Consider the following 26,474-nt stretch of genomic DNA (forward strand, 5'->3'; position numbering starts at 1 on the left):
TGACCGTGAGCAAGTTACATGACATATCTGTTCTGAATTTGCCTCATCAATAGGTGATACCAACCTAGGATAATAGTTGCAAGGATTAAGTGAGATAATCATTATAAAGTGCTTGGTACAGTGCTTGACATATGTATGCTCAATAAATATTGGTTATTGTTATTATTATGAAACTCCATTCAACAGCATCAGCAATACAATTATTCCTATCTCATTTTATTTTAGAGGTTTAGTTGAAATGATACTTGTGCATTTTGTTTTATGAGTTGTTTTTACTCCTTTTTTATTTCATATAGGTCTGGCTAGTTTCTGTGGTGCAGTTTTTCGTAAATATCCAATTGATCTTGCTGGTCTTCTTCAGTATGTTGCCAATCAGCTAAAGGCGGGCAAAAGGTATTCATAGCAAATTATACATAACGAAATTCAATAGAGTACTTCTGGTGGTTTGGGGTTATTGAGACTCCTATTATCCTGAAAGACTACTTACTTGTTGGTTGTAGGCTCAAGTAGAATAGTTGCTCACTTATTTACATGAAATTCTTTAGTTAAGTGATAATACATAAATAGACACTTTTTTTCACGAATAAGTGTACTATTTGGCTATATATGTTAATGCACTAAAAATATACTTTCATTTATTTTGACCACCTATTGGGCTTTTGAGTAAATGCCTAATATGATATATTGTGTATCTTCCTATAACAAAACATACTGCACTAGGTCAGTATGCAGTAATTGACCTGTATCACATTGAACATCTGGTAGGAACATGTTTATTTTGAGGGTGTATATAATACCTTTAAAGCATAATTTTTGAATTTGAGTTTTAGAGCTACATAAGATTCCATACCATTTGGACAATGTCCTTTTTGCTTTATAAATACTGAAGTTTATTTTATTTTGGGCCAGTATCAGTGCTTAGAGTTTGAATTAGTATGTATGTATATTAAACCTCATGAGAAGTAGACTGACTAGAATCAAAGAACCTGAAATTGTTTTCAGAAGCTTTCTGGTAGAAAGCAAACAAACAAAACATTAAAAGCTATTTGGTGTTCCAAACAAGTATTACCTAAGTAATTATTGACAGATTCTTATTTTGGCTTAGGGAAAACTTAAAAAATATTTAAACTTATTTTTTTTTGGGCACATCCCTTATGCTCATCTCTCTGCCATTTCAATATATTTTTATTCTTCTTTATCTATAGGCCGGAATAACATATATCATTTTTAAAATCTGTAACTCAGCTTTCTGTACTATGAACACAGTTTTTGTGACCATCTAATTAAAACGTAGTTTGAAGAAAAAATAAACTGTTTCATTGGTACTTATATACTAGTTTTCATGAGGGCTTTCTTTAAAAAAAAAAAAGCAACTAAGGAAAGCACGGCAAGTTGAGAGAACAAACCCTTAATAAGAATCTTAGAAAATGGTTCTTTTGTCTGTTAGCTTGTGTCTTGGGTATGTCTGACTTTACGTTTGGAGAAACATCTAGAGTTTTTAGGAAAGAATGTTTTTACTTTGTTTAGATTAACTAATTAAAGAAGATCTTGGAGGACGTAAGATATTATTTTCATTGGTAGTCCTAAACTTTGACGATTAAAAAGCGTAACTGTTGGCGCATAACTGAAATGTGCTCTGGGCTGGCCACTAAATTGTCATCTTTGGCTCAGATATCACAGCTTAGAACTTCTTTTTTTCCTTCCTTCCCTGCCTCTCTTCCAAGTGTATGTGACCATGCTACATCTTTGTCCCTTTTTAGTAAAAGGATTATTTAGAAATGGCTCTATACCATCAAAAATGTTTTGGCCATCCTGTATTGGAGGAGAAAAAATGCTGTGAAGGACTTTATTGGGTCAACTGATAAAATGAAATATCAATGGTAGATTTAAGTATTTTATCAGTGTTTGATGTACTAAAATTGATAACTGTGCTGTGGTTATTTAAGAGAATAGCTCTCTTAGGAAATGCAGTCTTAGAAATTTTAGGGGTAAAAGACCATGATATATAAATTTCCCTCAAATGATTAAAAAATTGAGTGTGTGACTATGTATGTAGAAAGGGGCTCCAGAGAGGGAGAGGAAATGCAAATGATCAAGCAGGAGTAAAAATGTTACCAGGTGAAGTTGAGGTAAAGGATATATGGGTGAATTTTGTACTGTTTTTATTTTTCCATCCTATCTGTAAATTTGAAATTATTTCCAAGTAAAAGTTAAAATGAACTTACACACCAAGTATTTGTCAATATAGTTCTAGAAATGCAGTTAAAAACTGCTTCCGCCCCTTCCCCCATATTTATATACAAATAATTTAGGGTTTCTCAGTATATTAATTATAATATATTGTTACTTTTATATTTGAAGTTCTAACTATAGACTGTTTCTTTTTTCTTTTTGAATAGTTTTGACCTGCTTATATTGAAAGAAGTGGTGCAAAAAATGGCAGGAATAGAAATTACAGAGGAAATGACAATGGAGCAACTAGAGGCTATGACTGGTGGAGAGCAGCTAAAAGCTGAGGTAAGAATTGCTATTTTTGTTCATCAACTTTTAAAATTCGTAATGTATGCATGGTCATAGTAAAGAATCCAAACAATATGTAAGTTTATAAAACCAAATGTCAAAGCCATACATACCTTCCTTTCACAACCACCCCTACCCCCCTTTTGAAATTGAGATACAGTAATTACTTCAACTTTTTAAAAAAGCTGAAACAAAGTATAAAAGACAGTAAGTATTTCTCTGATGGCTAGTGATGATGAGCATTTTTTCATGTGTCTGTTGGCTGCATAAATGTCTTCTTTTGAGAAGTGTCTGTTCATATCCTTTGCCCACTTTTTGATGGGGTTGTTTTTTTCTTGTAAATTTGAATTCTTTGTAGGTTCTGGATATTAGCACTTTGTCAAATGAGTAGATTGCAAAAATTTTCTAGCCATCAGAGAAATGCAAATCAAAACCACAATGAGATACCATCTCACACCAGTTAGAATGGCGATCATTAAAAAGTCAGGAAACAACAGGTGCTGGAGAGGATGTGGAGAAATAGGAAGACTTTTACACTATTGGTGGGACTGTAAGCTAGTTCAACCATTGTGGAAGACAGTGTGGCGATTCCTCAAGGATCTAGAACTAGAAATACCATTTGACCCAGCCATCCCATTACTGGGTATATACCCAAAGGATTATAAATCATGCTGCTATAAAGACACATGCACACGTATGTTTATTGTGGCACTATTCACAATAGCAAAGACTTGGAACCAACCCAAATGTCCATCAATGACCAACTGGATTAAGAAAATGTGGCACATATACACCATGGAATACTATGCAGCCATAAAAAAGGATGAGTTCATGTCCTTTGCAGGGATGTGAATGCAGCTGGAAACCATCATTCTCAGCAAACTATCGCAAGAACAGAAAACTAAACACTGCATGTTCTCACTCATAAGTGGGAATTGAACAATGAGAATACTTGGACACAGGAAGGGGAACATCACACACTGGGGCCTGTTGTGGGGTGGAGGGATGGGGGAGGAATAGCATTAGGGGATATACCTAATGTAAACGACGAGTTAATGGGTTCAGCACACCAACATGGCACATGTATACATATATAACAAACCTGCACATTGTGCACATGTACCCTAGAACTTAAAGTATAATAAAAAAGAAAAAAAAAACAGTAAGAAATGCATCCATAAGGAAAATAATTACCAAATAAGGCCGGGCGTGGTGGCTCATGCTTATAATCCCAGCACTTTGGGAGGTGGGTGGATCACCTGAGGTCAGGAGTTCGAGACCAGCCTGGCCAATATGGCAAAACCCCACCTCTACTAAAAATACAAAAAATTAACCACACGTAGTGGTGGGCACCTGTAATCCCAGCTACTTGGGCAGCTGAGGCAGGAGAATTGCTTGAACTTAGGAGGCGGAGGTTGCAGTGAGCCAAGATCTCGCCATTGCACTCCAGCCTGGGCAAGAGAGTGAGACTCTTGTCTCAATAAATAAATAAATAAATAAATAAAATTACCAAATAATTACTAAATCTTCTGTGATCTTTGATATCCTCACTCCCTTAAGTCTTAGTTGCTCTGTTGAATCTGTGCCATACTGAATAACGAATAATCCTTTATGACGGACTGCAAGGTGGAAAATGGAAAATATGCAAAAATTTAAATTCAGTTGACATTTGCCTTTAAGCCAGTGACTGTAGTCTGTAATAGTCACTGAAATAAATTTGTGTAAGGGAAGGAATGTGGAATGTAGGAGTTTTTTATATTAAGGATTTTAACTCAACTTTTTTCTGCCTTTTTTCAAATTAGCATGGGTTATGTACTGTACACTGGTAAATTTGTGTCTTTTCTTGTGCAGGGTGGTTATTTTGGTCAGATCAGAAACACTAAAAAATCCTCTCAGAGATTAAAGGATGCTCTATTGGACCATGATCTTGCCCTTCCTCTCTGTCTGCTTATGGCTCAGCAGAGAAATGGGGTAATCTTTCAGGAAGGTGGAGAGAAACATTTAAAACTTGTGGGAAAGCTCTATGACCAGGCAAGTTAAAGTGGCTTTTATGTTTATGTACATGTTTTTAATCCTGTTAAAGGAAGATAATGTGTTATAATTTGAAAAATGTCATTTTTGCACATCATGTGAATATGAGACATCCTAATCTAATGTGAAAGACATTCTGGAAATAGGGCCTATTTCTATGTAAATTATGATATTTAAGAGATAGCTCCAAGATATGTTATGTGTAAGGCTGTCAATTAATTAAATATTACATCATTAAATTCCTGCAACTTCAAGTTGTTTGCATCTGTATCTTTCCTGATCTCTGGAAATCTCAGTCATAACAGAATAGATGCTTGCTTGCTTGCTCACTCATGCATGCTCGCTCTCTTTTCCTTTTTTTTTTTTTTTAAGACAAGGCCTCACTCTGTTACCCAGGCTAGAGTGCAGTGCATGATCTCAGCTCACTGTAGCCTCTACCTCCCTGGCTTAAGTGATCAGTCTACCTCAGCCTCCCGAGTAGCTGGGGACTATAGGCATGCACCACCATGCCTGGTTAATTTTTGGATTTTTTTTGTAGAGTCGGAGCTCTGCCATGTTGCCCAGGCTTGGTTGCTATCTCTCTTTTTCTTTGCGTTGTAGTTGATGATAGTTAAACACATTTTGTGGGCTAATCTTAAGTTTTGGTACTTAATATTTATAAATATATTCTGTAAATAAAGTTTTCTTCTTTTAAGGGCAAAGGAATTGACTTCTGTTTGCCTATGGTTATTATTTTATTTGATTTAGGTAAATATATTCCACTAAAAGTGATGAACAACAGCTTGACATTTAAGAGACCTAGTTGGCTAGTAAAGCCTTGGATTAGTCAACCTGTTGGGGCCTTGGCATCTTTTTTCATAATATGGTCATGTGATTATACTTGTAGATGGTCTGTAAAGTCCTTTTAAGTTATAAAATTTGGATTCTTAATTGTTAAAATATTCCTGATATGACTTCTTAATCACTTTGGAAAATATGTTGATTTTGTCTTATTTTTTAAATTTAGTGTCATGATACCCTGGTGCAGTTTGGTGGGTTTTTAGCATCTAATCTGAGCACAGAAGATTATATAAAGCGAGTGCCTTCAATTGATGTACTCTGTAATGAATTTCATACACCCCATGATGCAGCATTTTTCCTGTCTAGGCCAATGTATGCGCATCATATTTCGGTAAGTACAAGTGTCTTTGCTGCCGCTCAAGAACGATCCAAATTATTTCTTAACTATTTTATCTGTAAGTACATTTCACTACAGATTTTGGGGGAAGGTTTTGGCCCTTAAACTAGGATTCCTTCTTTGTTTCCAATAGGGGTACAGAGCTGTGTGGTAGAGGTATACAAAAAAGGTGATGAGAAATTTAGAGTCTAATCATTTAATCAAACATCTGCTATTAGTGTTTACATACCAACTGCTACAGTCTCCCACTTCTTTCCTAACTGTTACTTGATTTAATTATCACTTTGTTAGCACTATGCAGAAATTCCTGTGTTATGTATACACTCTGAAGGGGAAAAGACAATAAGGGAGTGGTGTTAGGCTAGCTTCTTCCCCTTTAGATCCTCTCAATCCAGAGAATTGTATGCTGTCTTTGTGTAATGTCTTACAGTTGTCACACCCCATGGTAGATCATTCTCAGCTGTACAAGAGGGTACCTGATTTCTTGACAGACAGAGGTGGGAGAGTTGCTTCATCTTAGGAATTCTGACCTGCCTTGTGCTAAGTGAACACACTAATCAGCAATATGGAATCCTAGCAAACAGGAACACCTGATTGTCTGAGGTTGGCTGAACTTTGCCAGGTCAGAAAATGGAGCAGGTCATCTAGCCAAGTCAGATATAAATCTTTTATCTGTAGGCAACATGCCACTCTCTGGAAAAGGGGTTTCCCAGCAACCTTGTGGTTGCACTGGATGGGCATCCAAGCTGCCCTGGGATCCTTGCTTTTGCTTCTTGAGTGAAAACCGCTGTTGAAGAGGTGACTGCTATGTCCCCTCTATAAATTGACTATCAGCAGGCTCTCTTGGAGATAATTCAGCCAAACGCTGCTCAGATTTTTTTTTTTTTTTTTTTTTTTTTTGAGATGGAGTCTTGCTCTGTCTCCCAGGCTGGAGTGCAGTGGTGTAATCTCAGCTCACTGCAACTTCCACTTCTTGGGTTCAGCTCCTATCCCAAGCTCCCAAGTAGCTGGGATTACAGGTGCCCACCATCACACCCAGCTAATTTTTGTATTTTTAGAAGAGATGGGGTTTTGCCATGTTGGCCAGGTTGGTCTCAAATTCCTGACCTCAGGTGATCCGCCTGCCTTGGCCTCCCAAAGTGCTGGCATTACAGGCATGAGCCACTGTGCCTGGCCTGCTCAGATTCTTGAGATGAGATTTTTGAACAATAGTGAGAAGTACAGCAATAATTGTAGATATCAGTTCTATTCCATAAGTCTAGTTCCCCAGGCGATTTGAAATGCAGAACTGTTATGTCTCTTCATTTGACTGAAGGTGTGAACTTGAAGTGGGAGTTAAACTGACTTTAGACAAGGGCATATTCATCCTAGGTAAATATGAAGTATAGCCTTCTTTTCTGACCAAGCCTATTTTTCTAACTAGATAGTGACTATGGGGTTCCTAACAATAGAAATCACAGATTCAGACCCAGAGGAGGGAGACTGGAGCTATCATGTAACCCTGTCATACCGATAAACTAATTTTTAGTTTTAACTGTTGAGGTTGTGGTCTACCTTGAGACACAGTTCTGAAAGATAGGCTTTTACCTAGTTCATATCCTAGATCTTGCCCAGAACAGGTAGCTAGGCTGTCTTTTATGCAGATAGCATCAGCCCTATTTTATCCCGTTTTGTTAGAACCTTAGAAGTCATTCTGCTCATCTAGATTCATATTAGTTACCTTCAATAAGATCTGTCCTCTTAATTAAAAAAAATTCTCTGTTTTCCCAACTGCTATTCCCTCAGGTTTCTGATGCAATTGGGACTCCTTTTTCATAACTAATGTTCTTTGTAACTTTGTCATTTATGTGGTCTCAGTGGTTGTCAGCATCCTCTCTAAAATGGGAGTAACGGAGCGTAAATCTTCCCACTTCTAGAACAATTGTAAAATTCTAGAACAGTTGTAAAATTGAGCAGTCAGGAAGGAAGGCAGGTAACTGAGCTGTAAGGAGCTGAGACTCTTGCCTATCACAGTGTAGAACTGGAAGCAGAACCTTTGATCATCTCATTTTGGGTTATGTGTTTAGCACAAATAGAATGATTTAAGTCATTTTCTAACATAAAGAAGTAACTAGTTTTAGGACATCCTTTAGGTTTGTATTAAGGGTGATACCTAACCCAAACAAAATTTTCTGCATGAGAACTCATTCATCCTAAAGAGACTGAAGGATGTGAAACAATAGCAGCAACTCTGTGTTATCTTCTCATATATATATATGTTCATATATATGTATATATATGTTCATATATATGTATGTTATTTTCATATATGTTATATATAGAGAATATGTATATATATTTTTGTGTGTGTGTATATATATATATAATATATTTGGCATACACATATCTCTACAGCCCCTCCCATTGTACTAACAATTTTTTTTCCTCACAAAATTAAGAATATGGCATTCTTCTGACTTTTCCCCCAAATTAGGTTAAACCAGTTAAGCAAAAGAAGCTGCAGCATCAGTTCTCACATGCTTTAAACTTCAATATACCAAAGCTTTTCACAGAAAAATTTATTTGGCTTAGCAATAGAGTAACCAGTTGGTTCCGGTTTGCCTGGGATGTTCCCAGTTTTGGCACTGAAGTCTTAAATCCCCAGAAACCCCCAAATCCCCAGAAAACCCTGACAATTGGTCACCCTACTTAGCAGTCTTAAAACAAATTTCTCGTAACTTTTCTTAATGTTGATCCAGCTTTTTTTTTTTTTCTTTTTCTTTTTTGAGACAGTCTCCTTCTGTTACCCAGTCTGGAGTGCAGGGGCATGATCTCAGCTCATTGCAACTTCCGCCTCTGGGGTTCAAGTGATCCTCTCACCTCAGGCTCCGAAGTAGCTGGGATTACAGGCATGTGCCACCACACCTGGCTAATTTTTCGTAGAGATGGGGTTTTGCCATGCTGGCCGGGCTGGTCTTGAACTCCTGACCTCAAGGGATCTGCCCTCCTCAATCTCTTGATCCAGGTTTTTAATTGACGAATTGTAACAGTTGGTAGGGTCTACATGTCGTGATACTACATTCTGTCCTAGTTGACTGTTATTAGTTCCATTCTTCCTCTTTTCTCATGTTAAGACCTTCTATTTGTTCCCTTGAATATCTCAAAAGCAGGACTGGAAACCCTACATGTTCAATCCCTGATACAGCAGCAAGAGGGAGTAGGGTGGAGGAATGGAAGAGGGGGACATGCATATACCCTGTTCACTTTACTCAACAGGTCAGATTAGATAAGAGCCCTCTGAGAATCTCCTAGTTGGCACACAGTACTAAAGATTGGAATATCTTCCAGAGATGATTTATCTTAAAATAAATGTTGTTGGTAAGAAACTAGAATTTCTATAACAGTTTTGAGATTGGTCATCTTTTGATTCTTTAGAAGGGAATATAGATTTTTATACCATGAAAGTCAAAGCTATAAATTATGTTGTGTGTGTATGTATGTATGTATATATTTTTACTTTTTATCTACAGTCAAAGTATGATGAACTTAAAAAATCAGAAAAGGGAAGTAAACAGCAACATAAAGTTCATAAGTACATTACATCATGTGAGATGGTGATGGCACCTGTCCATGAAGCAGTGGTCTCCTTACATGTTTCCAAAGTCTGGGATGACATCAGCCCTCAATTCTATGCCACATTCTGGTCATTGACAATGTATGACCTTGCAGTTCCACACACCAGCTATGAACGAGAAGTCAATAAACTTAAAGTCCAGATGAAAGCAATTGATGACAATCAGGAAATGGTAGGTTTTTGTTCTAGTAGTTCAAGTGCAATAACTTTATGGTCTCACCTATATTTTGAAATTATTTTAGCTCTGGTTCCTTAAAACAGTGATCTTGTTGCTATATAATATTTTCTTAAATGGGGTGTAATAGTTACTTCTGAGTGGAGGGCCAGGAGGTTGGTGACTAGGTGGAGATTATGATTAATCAAAAATTATTTGAGTGTCCTTTTCTACTGATGACTATACTGGTAACTTAAAGTGATTCATGTGACTCTAATAGCAAGATCAGTAGTTCTCAAGAAGTGAGTGCTTTAGGAGAAGACTGTTGAAAAGCTGAGTCTTGAAATGGACAGGCCTTGAAGGTAGATTAGGTTTGGAAATATGGAAGCAGATAGGGAGGTCACCATAGGGTTCCAGCAAAGACAGGAAGTACATTGAGGTTTAGGGAGATCACGTTTACTGATTCACTTTCAGATAGTGAATGTACTTATGATACATATGAATATGATGGGGCCAGATTATGTAGGGCATTGGAAGTCAGGGAGAAAAATAGACTTGGTAAAATTGAGAGCTATTTTAGATTCCTGAGCAGGGGAGTAATGTAAAAAATGGTACTTAAAACAGATTACTCATGACAGCAGTGTGAAAGATGCTTTTGATAGGGGAAGGGACTAGCATTAGGCTAAAGACCAACTAGGTGGCTTTTTAGGCAGTCTATTGTGAGAGCATAGACTGATGGAGGTAGTGGCAGTGTACAAGGCTTGTAAACCAGTCTTGGTGTAAAGGAGAAGGAAGAGTCAAAGATGACACCATGCCTGAGACTGATAGTATCAGTGTTGCAAATGTAGCCTGTTTTGATGGTGTGTGAAGATGCCATGACAGTGTTATGAGTGTGTTGAATGAAGATAAAAGCACATTCAGGTGGACCTATATTCATGTTAAAGTAGTTATAAACTGTCAGCCTTTATCTCTTTGAACTTTTCAGTTAAAAGAAGAAAGGTAATGTGCATATATTTAGAAATGTATCTGATTTATTCTTTGTAGCCCCCAAATAAAAAGAAAAAAGAGAAGGAGCGCTGTACTGCCCTTCAGGACAAGCTTCTTGAAGAAGAAAAGAAACAGATGGAACATGTACAGAGAGTTCTACAGAGATTGAAACTGGAAAAGGACAACTGGCTTTTAGCAAGTAAGTTGTTGGAATTGTTACATTCCCGATGCTGGTGAATTGCAGAAAACAAAACATTATAACTTTAGAGGTGTTACAGTGTATTATGTTTGTATTTCAACTCAGTGTTCTCTATCCCATTCTTTGGTTATTTGTTAATGCAGAATCAACTTCACGTTCACTAGAGGAACTGATATAGTTTGCTGGTGAAGTTAATTAACTTTTAACTACATATTGGCAGCTTGTCATTCAACTTTTCTGTATAAAACATATTTCTGGAGAAATCATAGATAGAAAAAAAGTCCACATAGTAAAAATGATAATCATGACCAGGCATGACATTTGGTTACAAACTATAAATAGTTTGTGGTTTTATAGTATTCTCTACACTAAAGGTAATATGTTGTCATGTTTAGTGGCTTTGAGGCACTTGAGGAAGAAGTTTACCACTTAATATATTCTTCCTTTATTTTTAGAATCTACCAAAAATGAGACCATCACAAAATTTCTACAGCTGTGTATATTTCCTCGATGTATTTTTTCAGCAATTGATGCCGTTTACTGTGCTCGTTTTGTTGAATTGGTACATCAACAGAAAACTCCAAATTTTTCCACACTTCTTTGCTATGATCGAGTAAGTTTTTATTGCAACCTTTAAAAAATTCTCACACAAAGATAGCTAACATTATAATTTATAGAGGTGTTATTGTGTGTTTGGTTAAAAAGCATGAACTCAGGAACCAAGTGTCTGAACTTGAATCCTAGATCTACTATTTTCTAGCTGTATGATCTTTGGCAAGTTATTTAACCTCTCTGTGCCTGTTTTCTTATCTGTAAAGCATAATTACCTGCTTCATAAGATTGTTGTGAGGATTAAATGAATCACTACACATAAAAAGCACCTGATATGTAATAGTCACTCAAGGTTAAACTATTAACTATTTGAGTTTACATGTTGTATCATAATAGGTAGAACTCTCTTCTCCATTCTTAACCTTCTCTTCTCAAAAAAAAAAAAAAAAAAAAAAAGACAAAAGTTTACACCTTCACACACATATAAAAGCAGGGAAACTTGTTAGTATGGTCGTATTTACATTTTGCATTTAGCTTTTTTCTTATTAGTACATTTTGTGGTTTAAAAACAATGTGGCCGGGCACGGTGGCTCATGCCTGTAATCCCAGTACTTTGGGAGTCCGAGGCGGGTGGATCACGAGGTCGGGAGATTGAGACCATCCTGGCTAACACGGTGAAACCCCGTCTGTACTAAAAAAATACAAAAAAAAATAGCCAGGCGTGGTGGCGGGTGCCTGTTGTCCCAGCTACTCGGGAGGCTGAGGCAGGAGAATGGCGTGAACCCAGGAGGCAGAGCTTGCAGTGAGCTGACATCGCACCATGGCACTCCAGCCTGGGTGACAGAGTGAGACTCCATCTCAAAAACAAGCAAACAAAAAAACCCCCACAAAACATAATGTTTGTTCCAGCATGTGAGCTGCCTATTTTTAATTTCTGTTAGCATCTCCTCTGTTTACTGTCCCCATAAACCCAGTAATATGTATGGTTAAGTGGTTAAGAAACTATTATGTAATAAAAAAAACTATTATGTAATAATAATGACAGGTTTTTTTTTTTTTTTTTTTTTTTCCCCTGTCACTGTAAATCAACTTTCTTTATAAAAGTTCTTGTTTTGGGTGGTTGTTTTATGAATTCACTATTTCCCCACAAAAGCCAAAATCTCCAAAGGTCTCTGCAGTGTCATTATATAAAGGGAATATACATTTCGACTAAGCTTACCTGTTTATTATGACTTGCTATAAGAGAATCTTCTAATATTTTTAAATGATTTTGACCTTGATTTGTTTATATTTTTTAAACATTTTTTTCCTGTAGGTTTTCTCTGACATAATTTACACAGTTGCAAGCTGTACTGAAAATGAAGCCAGTCGATATGGAAGGTTTCTGTGCTGCATGTTAGAGACTGTGACCAGGTGGCATAGTGATAGAGCCACATATGAAAAGGTATGATTCATAAAAACCCTTATATTTTACCCATGTATATAATGACCACATCCATTAATGTCTAGATTGTTGAGTTTTAAAAGAGAAGCTGAGTTTAAGATTCAGTTGTAAAACCATGTTTATAAGCCCAATTAATTCATTATTAAAAAGTTCTGTATAGTTTTTTATTCTCTCTCAAACTGACGTTCAAATTAATATCTTTGTATAAGTTGAACTTTTTGTGACTACTTATCAAAATATGCATGATGGTTTTATATGGAAACATTGATCTAGTCTACTTAAGTTTCAGTTTCTGTGATTTTGTGGATCATAATTTTTCCTTAAAAGTGACGAACATTGTTTCCTTAGGAATGTGGAAACTATCCAGGATTCCTTACCATATTACGGGCAACTGGTTTTGATGGTGGAAATAAGGCTGATCAATTAGACTATGAAAATTTTCGACATGTTGTACATAAATGGCATTACAAACTAACCAAGGTAAAAAAAAAAAAATTGGGTTTTTCAAAGGCAAATTTTTCTCTTTATACTTGTACTTTTATAATAATGGATCTGAAAATGTTTGTTGTAGGCATCGGTACATTGCCTTGAAACAGGCGAATATACTCACATCAGGAATATCTTGATTGTGCTAACAAAAATACTTCCTTGGTACCCAAAAGTTTTGAATCTGGGTCAAGCTTTGGAAAGAAGAGTACACAAAATCTGCCAAGAAGAAAAAGAGAAGAGGCCAGATCTATATGCATTGGCTATGGGGTAACAAAATTATATTTTAATGTGATTTACAAGACTAGATGACAGAAGGATTCTGAAGACTTTAAAATGTTTTACAGTGTTGAAGTTTATCTTCTGCCTTCAGGAGATTATGGGAGATTATGCGATCATGTTCCCACAGGCTGGTGAGAGTTACCACTTCTGATTATCAACTTCCGGTCTATACTGGATGATAGTTTCAAAGGCATATATAATATTTCTTGATTGGGAGGAAATATAATTTTATCATCATAGTTAACAGATCTTCAAGAGTAAAAGAAAAAAGCCATCTTAGTTTAAGGATTAGTTTATAGTGAAATTGTAATTTTTAAGAAAGTTGGGCATTCTATAAAAACCTTCAAGAACTTATTAAAAATTGGTATTTTTTTAATTCTCTAGAACTACATAGTAGAATGAATAACTTGCTAATTCTTAAAAACCTCATGTTTATGTTTTTTGATTTGTGTTTGTATATTTAAACACTTTGTGCGACTTTCAGCTACTCTGGGCAGTTGAAAAGTAGAAAGTCATACATGATACCTGAAAATGAGTTTCATCACAAAGACCCCCCTCCGAGGAATGCAGTTGCCAGTGTGCAAAATGGGCCTGGTGGTGGGCCTTCATCATCATCAATAGGAAGTGCATCTAAATCGGATGAAAGCAGTACTGAGGAGACTGGTATGCTTATTTGTAGAAACTTATAAGTAATATATTTTATTTCAACAAAGTAAAATGTTTAATATCACAGAATTAGTACAATGCTGGCTTAGTATTACTTTTTATTCCCTAGATAGGAGTATATAAACGTTAAGAAGTAATCAGCCTGCTGTTTCTTTCTAATTATTCTCTAATCATTTTGCTGTGAAATTGTAGCTTATTTACATTTAGGGGCTTGTTAAATAAAACCTTACTTTTATTTCAGATAAATCAAGGGAGAGATCTCAGTGTGGTGTGAAAGCTGTTAATAAAGCTTCTAGCACCACACCTAAAGGGAATTCAAGCAATGGAAATAGTGGCTCTAACAGGTAGGAACACTGTGCCATGTGTCATAATTCTAAATTCTTTTTAAAAATGATTTTTCTGTATTTTTTTTGAGATGGGGTCTTGGCTGGCCTCGAACTTCTGACCTCAAGCGATCCACCAGCCTTGGCTTTCCACACTGCTGGGATTAGAGGCATGAGCCATTGCACCTGGCCCTCATAATTCTAATTTCTTATATGAATCCTCATGAGTAGAAGGGGAGTGGTTGTTGAGTAATGTGAAAAGTCATTTATGTTGGACTTTGAAATTTTTTATGTACCCTATTTTGCTGATATGCTTTACATCCTAATTATGTTTTGTAGAATTATGCTTGTATAACAACTTTGTTTCTCCTGCTGGGATACTCAGGGGAATGTAGGTATGAAGTTAAAAAAAATAGTTTAGGTTAGAGTGATTGCTGTGAACAATCTGAGTAAGGACAGACATAAGAAAAGCCTACACTAATTTAAGTAGTGATCCATCTAGCTAAGTAATCCATTTCCTGATAGTAGTTCCCTTGGTTGGTTTGTGGGATATATTTTTGGTTTTTACCGTTTATTCTCATAGGTTATACATGTATGCCAAAAAAGAACCTGAGATGATTTTAATAATTATTTTTTTATTTTTTTGAGACAGAGTCTCTTTCCATCACCCAGGCTGGAGTGCAGTGGCGTGATCTCGTCTCACTGCAACCTCTGCCTCCTGGGTTGAAGCGATTCTTGTGCCTCAGCTTCCCTAGTAGCTAGGATTACAAGTGTGTGCCACCACACCTGGCTAATTTTTTGTGCATTTTTAGTAGAGACGGGGTTTTGCCATGTTGATCAGACTGGTCTCAAACTCCTGACCTCATGTGATCTGCCTGCCTTGACCTCCCAAAGTGCTGGATTATAGGTGTGGGCCACCGCACCCAGCTAATAATTCTTTTAAATCTGCAATTCATGAATTTGTTTATGATTTACTGGATAAAGAAATACCCTTTTTTTTGAGATGGAGTCTTGCTTTGTCACCCAGGCTGGAGTGCAGTGGTGTGATCTTGGCTCACTGCAACCTCCGCCTCCCAGGTTCAAGTGATTCTCTTGCCTCAGCCTCCAGAGTAGCTGGGATTACAGGTGCCCACCACCATGCCCAGCTAAGTTTTTTGTATTTTTAGTAGAGATGGAGTTTCACCATGTTGGCCAGGCTGATCTCGAACTCCTGACCTCAAGTGATCCACCCTCCTCAGCCTCTCAAAGTGCTGGGATTACAGGCATGAGCCACTGCACCCGACCATTACTTCTTCCTTTTTACTTGTCTTAAAGTTGTCCTTTAGTTTTTGAAGGACTCGCCCTTAGTTCTAATATTTTTGAAGTTAGTCAGAAACCCTTTATGATATATTTTATCATATATCAGACAAGGGATATATTTTATGATTATTTGTGTTAAAATCCCATGTTTTTGTTCTAAAGCAACAAAGCTGTTAAAGAAAATGACAAAGAAAAAGGGAAAGAGAAAGAAAAAGAGAAAAAAGAAAAGACTCCAGCTACTACTCCAGAGGCCAGGGTACTTGGTAAAGATGGTAAAGAAAAACCAAAGGAAGAGCGGCCAAATAAAGATGAAAAAGCAAGAGAGACCAAGGAAAGAACGCCAAAGTCTGACAAAGAGAAAGAAAAATTCAAGAAGGAAGAAAAAGCTAAAGATGAGAAATTTAAGACCACTGTCCCCAATGCAGAATCAAAATCAACTCAAGAAAGGGAAAGAGAGAAGGAGCCATCCAGAGAAAGAGATATAGCAAAGGAAATGAAATCAAAGGAAAATGTTAAAGGAGGAGAAAAAACGCCAGTTTCTGGGTCCTTGAAATCACCTGTTCCCCGATCAGATATTCCAGAGCCTGAAAGGGGCAAGTTTATCTTTCTTTATATGTTCTTACCTTTTGTTCTTTTAATGTATAGTTGGTTATTGTCTCCTTGTTTTGGCAGGTTATATAGGGATTTTGCTAGGGGAACTTGATTGCCATGCAAATTGTTTTTTTTTTTTTTTAAAGTGTTTGGAAAACTAGAAATATACCTTATTCTGACTATTTCTTTTTGTCTTAACAGAACAAAAACGCCGCAAAATTGATACCCACCCTTCTCCATCACATTCCTCCACAGTAAAGGTTAGTATAGCCTGAGGAAGGCAGCGTCCATGTTAGGCTCACCTGTTTGGAATACCAGTGTCCTGACTTCCTTCAAGTCTTATGCCAAGCATTCACTGGAGCCACTGGAGGTTTTATATTGCATTAGAAAATGAATTTTTCTATATTGGTGGACTGATTTTTTTTCCTATTGAGTATTTTTATTATAAAAATGTTAAAACTTCAAGGACTTAGCACTAATTTTGTAGTGTTTCAAAGTGCAAGAGAAATTTTACCCAGAAGTGCCTCAACTGCTTTAAGCAGTCTTTTTTGGAGTGCAATGGTAGCTACAAGCAAACGAATCTTTTCAGCAGAATGAAGCCTATTTTTCAGCATATTGAAGAATATATAGCACTGAAGACTTCCTGGATGATACAGGATAAACAAGTTACCTCTGAATTCAAGCTTCTTGATGAGCATCATACCGATGTGTGCCTTCTAAGAAGGAGTCTTGAAAGGAGTTCCATTTTAAAGTCTCCTTGGTGATCAGTTCTCCTGTAGTTGTGTATATTCAGTGAGCATGCAGCTTCTGTTTATCTTCCCTTGGAGGTTTGTTTATACCCAATGGGTTCCCAACAAGTTGAACCTTGCGTTACGATAAAAGCAGATGTGGCATCCAATCCTACCACCCAGCAAAGAGAAACCCCAGGCATTCAACTGCAGCACAAAATCGTGGGTGTAGCCTTCTTGAAGACTCAGGGTAGCCATTCCTTGCTCCATATTTAATTTTAATTCTAAAGTCATCTAATTTCATGGAATCTTTGAATTTGCAGTACGTTGAACTTTAAAAAAACTGTAAGTTATTAATTCTTCATCAAGAGCACTGTGGTGGAATATCGTAGTTGATTTCTTTTTCTTTTTCTTTTTCTTTTTTTTAATGATTTCTCTGTGTGTGGGAGATTTGAGATTCACCATGATAGGCACTTTGCAAAAAAAAAAAAAAAAGAAGTGATTACTCTTATATATTTTGTTTTCTTGTTAATACAATGCCACTGAATTTTCCAGCTAGGATTTTAAAAAATATATATTTATATTAGAGTTACAAGTAAAGTAAAATGTGAATCCTCCCAATTAAAGAAAAACTATGAAAAGTATAAGGCAATGTTGTTCTTCCACAGTGACTTCCAGTATTTTAAATTTTTTGTGGAGAAAAAAATGTTTTGCTTTCTTAAACCTCTTACGTTACATATAGCTTAAGTAGAGAGATATGAAAAATGTGGCATTGACATTTATTTTTAAATTCTGAGCAGAGAAAGATTTTTATTTCTTACATTGAGTACATTTAATTTAGTTTTTAACATTACAATTCCATTACATTTTTTTTTTTATTGTTGATATTCATATTGATAATGACATCATGAAATTTATCCTCACAAGAAGTAGCTGGTTTATTTCCAGGTTACAGCCATACTTCCCAAAGTTCCTCTGGGTTCTGAGAACTATGCCAGCTCACCTGTCATCTCCATTCATTTTCTACAGGACAGTCTCATCGAACTCAAGGAATCTTCAGCAAAGGTTTGAGTCTTTTAAACTCATCATGCCTAAGTAAACCAAATGTTCTTTACTTATTTTATTTAGTAGATGTCCTCACATCTAGCACATTCAGTAAGCTGAAATCAGTGGGATAAAGTACTCTGCTTACATTGAATAACCTTCAAAAATATTAAATGTTAAAACTGAAACAACAGATGACAATGGTCCCTTTTGATGAGATTGTTATAAAATGTGTGTAATGTAGCAACATTTCTATCATCTCTCCTTGCTTGCTGTGTTATACATCCTCCTTTTATGCTTCAAAATCTGGAAATAAGTTTAACATTCAGGGAAGAGGTTATTGGATTGTTTTGGGTTTATTTAATTTTTCAAAATAAATCTGCCAGGCTGTCTGACTGTTTAGACAACCCAAAATACCAAAAATTAAATTTGATGCATTCACATATCTGTTTTAAAAATGGAACTCATCTCAATCTATAAAAATTCTTTATATATCCTCTGCTGAGGTACCTTTTTGGTAGTTGTAGCACAATATCAGGAGATACAGTTAATGTGAAAGAATCATTCCCCTGGAGGGGAATACTCGGTGGTTGCGTTTACATGTCAGTATTGATTCTTACCTATTATTCTACTTTCTTGAGTATTCTGCTACTAAAAATAGTGTGCAGTTTATGTATCTTATTACAGAGTTTATTTCAGTATACTTGAATTGTCCATTGTTCATGTTGTTTTGTCTTTGTTATAAAGCATGTATCCTTCTTTGATTTTCTACTTTGCCTCCTCTTACAAGCTACAAGCAAATGAATCTGCTTAGCAGAATAAAGCCTATTTTTCAGCATAAATATTGCTTGCCATGATTAAAATAGAAATCAGCTAAGCTTGATTTCTTTACTGGTGGACCAAATGAAATTTTGAAACAGAGCCAGTTGACATTACTAACTGCTTTTAGATGTATAGATTTATAATGAAATGTCTGTGGATATTGGGGAAATAAGCACTAATTTTTAAGTTTATATTAGCCAGTGTACCTGTGTCCTAAAGTTGTAGCATTGTTTTTTAGAATATGCTGTATTAATCAAAAGTCTCAGCTATCCCAGGAGGACTTCCATTTAGGTTTTTTTTTTTTTTTTTTTCTGATTTGAATGAATGTTTTATTTGAAGTAGATATTGGGATTATTCTGTAATATGCTATTGAAGAACAAGTCAAAATAACACATTAGACACAACATCAACTTAATGACGTTATTTTTGAAAATTCTAAACGTCCAACATATTTTTGTTTTTTTGATGTTAGCCATAACGTCACAATACTAACAGAGTTCTCCATACCTAGTAGGAATTACAAAAATGTTGATATCAGGTTGGAATTATATATTGCTATTTTTTATTACATGGAATTATTATTTAAAATGATGTTCCTATTTAGGTTAGTTTTGGAAAACTTAATTTATATTCCATTTCAATTTTGATATCTATAGAACTTTATTTAATGTAAAGTTTTTGTTGGCTAACTTAAATACATACTGCAATATAGTAGGTTTTTATAACCAGTTTCAAATTGTTTATGTCAGTCTTAACCACCAGTGGCTTGTATGGGCTATTTTAAATTAATGGGCTAACAGTGTTACCTTCTGAATATTTGTTTACTGAAACATACTTTGAAGCAGTTTGTAACCTGCTTTTAAAATTAACTGAATTTTCTAACCGGTGATAGTTCCTCACATTTGTGAAAAGGCCTTTTAAAAATATGTACTGTCTCATTTCATGCTCTTAACAGTGTTGTGAGGTAGACAGGGCAGGTGGATAGTGTCTTTTTGACAAATGAGAGACTAAAAGTTCTTTAGCTTTCCCAGTTACATACAATTTGTTAGTATCAAAACATGAACTAAAATTAAGGTTCCTTGATTCCTAGCACCACCCATTTCAACAATAGTTGAAAGGGTTTTTCTAGCTCCTTTAGTGTGTTTGCCTTGGTTTTTAAAAATTACAGTGATTCAGCTCAATCTCCCACATCCCCCCTTTTAAAAAATGGTGTTTTGCGGGCCTTTAAAATTTAATAGATTTACTCCACATGCAACCAGAAAAATTTGAAAATGGCATATACATATGCTTCTAAAAATTATGTGACTTCTACTACTTTTCAGATATTTAGTGCTTAGCATGGTGCCTGGCAGTAAGTTTAGGTATTCAATTAATATTTGAAGTGATTTCTTAAAGCCTTTGCACTTTGGTAAAGCATGCAAAGTACTGGTTTGCATAGTAGCTGATGTTGCATTTTTATGTGTATAGAAAGTTTAATAGTATATGAATGTCTTAGAAAAACAAATTCATTGGACTTTGAGTGATCTCCAAAGTTGATTATCTTTAGCCTGTTTCTGAGGTAGCTTTTACTTTCTAGAGGGTTTGGAAGATATGCATCTATTTTCATGTTATCTTGTCACTTGTACCTATAAAATTCTTTCCCCGCTTTAGTTTGACTTTTTAGTTATGCTTTGTCTGTGGGATTCTCTTTATTATTTATTTGCTATTTTTACTTTCTAATTTGTGGTAAAAGCAATACTTGGATTTTAGCTTTTCAAATGAGATTAGCTAAAAGAAGAAAAATCTAGCTTAGTATCCAAATCTCTTCTGTCAGTTTACCCTTTACCCCTAATTTTCAAATAGTGTATTTCTAGTTTTGATCAATTGTGTTTTGATGTAGCAATTCTAGCAGCTACTTTTGATGAAGAAAGGGGTAAAAAAAAAAAAAAAAAAACAAAAAAAAAAACAAAAAAACAAAAGCAAGTTCCACTAAGCAGCCCTTCTGTAATTTAGGAGGGCATCAGTAACCACCTCAAGAGAGAATTTAGCTTTTAATTTGTTCACCATCTTAAAATGAGGATTTACAACCAAACCCAAGCCTAAAAGTGAGGCCATCTTTATGTAATATAGTGAAGCTTTAATAAAGTCAATGGAGCAGTGTTTTCTGAAATAGATTTTGAAAATCAGTCAAATTCTTTTTTGGACCTTAATGATTCCAATGTCAAGAATAAAAGCCAATCAAGAACAAAACCCAGCCATGCTACATACAAATCCATTTAATGAATCCTTAATTTTATTTGTCAAACTTACGAGTACTCACTGTGTGTACAAGGTACTAGGAAGTATGTAAAAGTAGAAAGGCACCTTAGCTCTCCTACCATACTGGAAACTGTTATGGACAAAAATGTATGACATGAAGTTAATAGGGAGCCCTTGTCATAAAAAAAAGTAAATATGAAATAATGGAAAGTGAGTTGCAGAGTTGAGAAATGGTTGAATACTGATGACTTTGAGCCATCTTTGAAGGCTAAGTAGAGTTTTAAGAAGTTAAGATAAAACTGAACAACCGTTCTAGTAATGAGAACTGCTAGAAAGGACAGACGTTAGGGAGCGGTGATAGCCACAGCATAGAGTGCACTGGGTTACTATAGCAAGATATAATTGTGAAAAGATGGTGGAGAGTTTGGAATGTCTAAACTAAGGAGTATGCATTTAATTCATTAGGCAATGAGAAACTCTTTTTATGCAAAAAGAGTATTGTGATCAGAACTATTCTAAAGAAGGAATTGAATTGGGTGCATTCCGAGCTAAGAATTTCTGATTGTGTATCAGTTGAGCTATGTGACTTTTTATGTCAGGAATGAAGTATTTGAACATTAATGCCAGAAGTTCTAGAAAAATTTCTCAATTCCTTGCAGTACAGAAAGAAAGTAAGCACAGTTCAAAACTTCATTATTAACAAGGGTTGTGTGTATGTGTGTGTGTATGTATGGATTTGTGATTACAAACTTTTTTTTTTTTTTGCTTTTATTGGGAAAAAGTTAATACTTAGAGAAGTCTTCTTTGAGTATTGCAGTCATATTTCCTTTGTCTTAATCATTTTCATAAATAATGTTAAGATATGAATAAACCTCATGATTAGAAAAATCTTGGTGTCATTTAAGGCATTCTAGCCAGCAAGAGTATCTTTTAGATAAGTGCTTTTATGACTATCATTCTCTTGCTCTTTATTAATAAGCATTTTGTCTATTTCAGTTTATCAACTTTTAAACATTGAAATTTTAAAGAATCTACTTCTGCATTGCTATGGCAGTATTTCTGAGCCAACTGAATTGAAAATGTTTGGTGGTGTTAAAAAATAAGTGTTTATCAAACTGATGGTCTTCATTTTTCATGTATTCCTTTGAATACCAAAGGATTTCTTCATGTAAAAATATTTGACTTTTGACTAACTATTCTATTTGTTCCTAAGGTATATCTAGCATTGTGTAGTTGTGTAATGAGTTATATTCAGTATTCCGCTGCATAATACTTTTAATGTCTTAAATTAAACATAGGCTTGTAGCACAGATATATAAATGTCTTAAATTAAACATAGGCTTGTAGCACAGATATATAAATGCCATAAGATTAGGTATCTGATTATTTCCTGACTACTTCCTAAATATTTTATGTTACAGCATATTTCCATATTTACAACTCACCTAAGAAGGATTATCTCTTAATTATTTAGTTAGAATACCCTTGATGATTGGCTGTCTTATTGCATATAGTCCTTTCGGCAGAGAAAGGATAGGCAGAGGAGAATATTGGTTCATTATTTTTTAGTCTTTTGAATTGTTTAATCATCCTCAGCTGACTAGATGGCTTTCTGAGGTATTTAGAACCAGGAAGACAAATTTCACAGTTAATTGTGATTATTTTGATAGAAATTGGAGTGCTTTCAGCAGTACAGAACACGCAGCCTTTACATTTGTAAAAATAATTTGGGATAATCTTTGCATGGTTCACACTGAGGCAGAAAAGAACTATTAGCAAAATCATGGCTAGGTTTTATATTTATACTTTTGCCCATTGCCATTATTAACTTCCTGTCAGTGGATGGTAAGACTATTTAAAATTTTCATGATTGTGTAGAGGTGTTTTTCTTTTTTCTTTTTTTTTTTTTTGACAATAGAGAAAGTCCAGTCACTATTGTTCATATATGGACTCTTGTAATGGTGGTTATAGGTCTTTACAATAGAGCTATAAGGAATACTCTAGCTTGTGAATTTACTAATGAGTCTCAGTTGAGGCACAAATGAACTGATGGAGTTTAAATGGTAATTTTTATAAGGCCAAGAATTGAAGGCTTTGTATAATTTGTGCCATGCCCTTTTATTTTACCTCTTGTAATCCAGATAGCTGACCAGTTTTGACTTTGGGTATAATTCCCAATTGTGTTTCATTTAATAAACAAACAAATGATGCCAATACTGGAAAACTAATAATCTTTAGTAATATTGCCTTGATTTAACAGCTCTACATTAATCATACTCCTCCACCACTGTCCAAGAGTAAGGAGAGAGAAATGGACAAGAAAGATTTGGACAAGTCAAGGGAAAGATCCAGAGAAAGAGAGAAAAAAGATGAAAAGGACAGGAAAGAGCGGAAAAGGGTTTGTAATTTTTTTTAAACTAGTTTGGAAAGCTCATTGTCATGTACACCAGTGTGTATGTTGCCTTTTAAAAAATACTAGTTTGTTCCATAGTTGTCTGTTTTTTCATGATTTTATTGATATTTTTACCCCGAAGTATTTGCATCTTCTACGTTAATAAGGATCTTCCGCCTAATAATCTCTATCAGCTCTACTTGTCTTTCATGCCATTTTTATCAAGCGTGTGAAACTACTGCAAATATTCTCCATTGCTAGTTAGCTGTGCCCTTCTCATATAAAAGTAATATTTTAAAACAAAAACAAAAGCCCTTGGTCAATGTAGTTCACAATTCTTGGTTCTAGGATCACTCAAACAACGACCGTGAAGTGCCACCGGACTTAACCAAGCGACGTAAAGAGGAGAATGGAACAAGTAGGTAGACTTATTCATATCTTTGAAGGTATCATCGAAGTGAATTGGAAAAGGCTTTCATGATTTTCTTTTGTAATTTTAGTGGGGGTTTCAAAACATAAAAGTGAAAGTCCTTGTGAATCTCCTTATCCAAATGAGAAAGACAAGGAAAAAAATAAGTCAAAATCTTCAGGCAAAGAAAAAGGCAGTGATTCATTTAAATCTGAGAAGATGGATAAAATCTCCTCCGGTGGCAAAAAGGTAAATTAGGAAAATAAAGGAATAATATGCTTTATCTTAAAAAAATCAACTCTGAAAATTTAGCAAATATTGAATTTTTTTCCTAGTCATACAGTCTTTTGTTCATTATTTAGGGGTGGGAAGAAGAGGTATTGAGGGAGGGCAGGTTATGTGTTTGGGGAATTTGAGTCAGTTCAGTCCCAGATTACTAGGAGGGTAGAGTTAGTATACCTCTGAGATTCCTTTCCCCTCTCCATTCCATTCCCACCTACTTCTGTTGATTGAGTTTCAGCTGTTCTTTGCATTTTCTTTTTTCTCCACCAACTCTTTGCTTTTAGTTTCTCTTTATTCCTGAGATTAAAATATGGTCACGTGTATTCTCTCTGACCATCATAGCGTCAAAAAGTCTTGATTGTGATTTGAAACATTTTTGTAACGTTTTCTCCTAATAAACTCATTTGTTTGAAACTTGTATTTGATTTAAAAATTGAGTATAAGATACATTCTCTTACATATTAATGGTTGACATTTAAAATGAATCTCATGCATCTGCCATAAAGTAATAAGCAAACCATTACTAAAGTATAAATTGTTTATAAAACATTGTTATATATATTGAAAATATATGCCTTTTATTCATAGTTCATAAAAACAGCTTTAGAAAATTATATAAGGAACATTTTAATTCTATGCTTTAAAAGATAGACTGTTCTTTTAGGTGTTTTTTAATTGAGGTAAAATTCAAATAACATAAAATTAATCATTTTAAAGGTATACATTTAAGTGACATTTAGTATATTTGCAGTATTGTGTAATCATCTCTACCTAGTTCCAAAACATTTTTACCACCTCCAAGAGAAAACTGTATACCCATTTAAACAGTCATTCCCATTTTCCCCTTCTCCTCAGCCCCTGGGAACCATAAATCTATTTTCTTTATGGATTCACTCATTCTGAATATTTTATATAAATGAAATAGTACAATAATGTGGCCTTTTGTGTCTGATGTCTTTCATTTAGCATAATGTTTTTCTGAAGTTCTTCCATGTTGTAGCATGTGTCGTTTACTTCATTTCTTTTTATAGCCAAGTAATATTTCATTATATGAATATACCACATTTATTTATCCATTTGTCAGTTGATGGACTTTTGAGTTGTTTCCACATTTTGGCTATTGTCAGTAGTGCTGCTGTGAACATTTGTGTGGGGCTATAAGTATTTGTTCAAACACCTATTTTTAATTATTTTGGGTATATGCCCAAGAATGGAATTTCTGGGTTATATGGTAATTCTATGTTTAACTTTTGAGGAACCACCAAACTCTTTTAGACAGTGGCTGTACAGTTTACATTTCTACCAACAAAGTATGAGGGTGCAGATTTCTCTACATCCTTGTCAACACTGGTTATTTTCTGTTTTTGTTTTTTTATTATAGTCATTCCAGTAAGTGCGAAGTGGTGTCTCATTGTGGTTTTGATTTGCATTTTCTTAATAACTAATGATGTTGAACATATTTTCATGTGCTTATTGGCCATTTGTTTATGTTTCAAGAAATCTGTTCAGATACCTTGACCATTTTTTATTTAGAGGGTTTGTGTTTTTGTTGCTCAGCTGTAAGAGTTCTTTATGTATTTTGGATACTAGATCCTTATGAGATATGTGATTTGCAAATTTTTTCTCCAGTTCTATAGGTTGTCTTTTCACTTTCTTGATAGTGTTCTTTGATGAATGAATATTTTTACTTTTGGTGAAGTTCAATGTATCTATTTTTTTCCTTTTGTTGCTTATGCTTTTGGTGTCATATTAAGTAAGTTTTTGAAGACAAATTATAGCTTGTGGGTGATGAAAAGGGGTTTTGAGCTGGCTTTTATATTTGGTTTTCCCTTCCCCAACTAATTCTACCATTTCTTATAGGAGTCCAGGCATGATAAAGAAAAGATAGAAAAGAAAGAGAAACGGGACAGTTCAGGAGGAAAGGAAGAGAAGAAACAATATCCTTTTCATTTTGATGTTTTCAGTCAGTATAATGGAAAGCTTTGATACTGGTCATGTTTACAATTGTACTCTTTTAGTATGTGGTTTAAATGCTTAAGGGCTTATTAGTTTTGAAATGGTCTTTCCAGTTAACTCTCTCAAAATGTATGAAATCTGGAAGTGGGATACTTGATGTTCTTGATATTTAAAAATACTTCTTTGGTGACTGAGTTTTATGCCACTAAGGGATTTATAGTCCTTCGGGTTATATTATAACAGAGAGGAAGAAAGGGAACAGAGAGTGCCTAGGGCTGG

At 35.0% G+C, this 26,474-nt stretch overlaps 1 protein-coding gene across 10 annotated transcripts in view; it reads left to right on the forward strand.

The window, feature by feature from the left end:
* Window positions 1–26,474, forward strand: part of THOC2 (THO complex subunit 2) — a 130,099-nt gene that overhangs the window by 93,078 nt on the left and 10,547 nt on the right. For 4 of the 10 annotated variants that reach the window (XM_073013418.1, XM_037989101.2, XM_073013421.1 and 1 more), the window contains 19 exons: window positions 297–393; window positions 2,400–2,517; window positions 4,372–4,551; window positions 5,558–5,722; window positions 9,238–9,513; window positions 10,540–10,681; window positions 11,137–11,294; window positions 12,549–12,677; window positions 13,026–13,157; window positions 13,249–13,433; window positions 13,930–14,108; window positions 14,353–14,455; window positions 15,896–16,326; window positions 16,526–16,584; window positions 18,001–18,117; window positions 23,417–23,554; window positions 23,897–23,966; window positions 24,049–24,206; window positions 26,100–26,176. In XM_073013418.1, coding sequence (XP_072869519.1) covers window positions 297–393; window positions 2,400–2,517; window positions 4,372–4,551; window positions 5,558–5,722; window positions 9,238–9,513; window positions 10,540–10,681; window positions 11,137–11,294; window positions 12,549–12,677; window positions 13,026–13,157; window positions 13,249–13,433; window positions 13,930–14,108; window positions 14,353–14,455; window positions 15,896–16,326; window positions 16,526–16,584; window positions 18,001–18,117; window positions 23,417–23,554; window positions 23,897–23,966; window positions 24,049–24,206; window positions 26,100–26,176 — 2,914 coding nt within the window. Of the gene's footprint in view, window positions 1–296; window positions 394–2,399; window positions 2,518–4,371; window positions 4,552–5,557; window positions 5,723–9,237; window positions 9,514–10,539; window positions 10,682–11,136; window positions 11,295–12,548; window positions 12,678–13,025; window positions 13,158–13,248; window positions 13,434–13,929; window positions 14,109–14,352; window positions 14,456–15,895; window positions 16,327–16,525; window positions 16,585–18,000; window positions 18,118–23,416; window positions 23,555–23,896; window positions 23,967–24,048; window positions 24,207–26,099; window positions 26,241–26,474 lie in introns of those variants that run through there. The other 6 variants (XM_008019484.3, XM_073013422.1, XM_008019483.3 and 3 more) reach the window with 3 other exon arrangements.

This window comes from Chlorocebus sabaeus, chromosome X (genome assembly GCF_047675955.1).
Source record: "Chlorocebus sabaeus isolate Y175 chromosome X, mChlSab1.0.hap1, whole genome shotgun sequence".
Classification (NCBI taxonomy): Eukaryota; Metazoa; Chordata; class Mammalia; order Primates; family Cercopithecidae; genus Chlorocebus; species Chlorocebus sabaeus.